Below are 543 nucleotides of genomic sequence, written 5' to 3' on the forward strand. Positions count from 1 at the left end.
AGCAGAGGGCCTTTGGCAGTGAGTGGAGGCTGTTTCCCTCCATGATGAGGATCTTGAGCTCCACCAGAGCCTGGATGTTCTCTGCCAGGTTCTCTAGACGGTTACAGGCAAGGTGAAGGAACACCTGGAGAACCAAGGAGATGCAGACTGGAGTAAATATATACAACAAATGAACTAATCCTCCAGAACACACAGTTCTGGAGCTGAGCAGGTCGGACCTACCAGAGCCTTCATGTTGTAGACGCAGCCCGGGACGTGAGCGATGAGGTTGTGACTGAGGTTGAGTTTCTTCAGACGGGTCAAGTTGGACAGAGACGCTGGCAGCGAGGAGAGCTGGTTGTTGGCCAGACTCAGAACCTAACAGTTCAGAGACAGTTGTTACTGTGGAGATGTTCTGATCCGCTCTCACAGGTCAGGATCAGAATCATCTTCTAGAACTGGTTCTGACCAACCACCATCACACATGCTAATATGAGCCTGGAAAGTTTACCCAGAATGCACTTTGTAAAGTTTCCTCTGGTGACTGATCAGAACCAGAACCAC

At 50.1% G+C, this 543-nt stretch overlaps 1 protein-coding gene across 1 annotated transcript in view; it reads right to left on the bottom strand.

The window, feature by feature from the left end:
• The window catches only part of LOC103372612 (leucine-rich repeat-containing protein 30), a 13601-nt gene that overhangs the window by 2038 nt on the left and 11020 nt on the right, over window positions 1-543 (bottom strand). Inside the window, exons 5-6 of the mRNA XM_008302296.1 lie at window positions 223-357; window positions 4-124 (exon numbers count right to left, since the gene is read on the bottom strand). Of these exons, the coding sequence (XP_008300518.1) occupies window positions 4-124; window positions 223-357 (256 nt within the window). The remainder of the gene's footprint in view (window positions 1-3; window positions 125-222; window positions 358-543) is intronic.

This window comes from Stegastes partitus, unplaced genomic scaffold (assembly GCF_000690725.1).
Source record: "Stegastes partitus isolate 25-593 unplaced genomic scaffold, Stegastes_partitus-1.0.2 Scaffold1790, whole genome shotgun sequence".
NCBI lineage: Eukaryota > Metazoa > Chordata > Actinopteri > Pomacentridae > Stegastes > Stegastes partitus.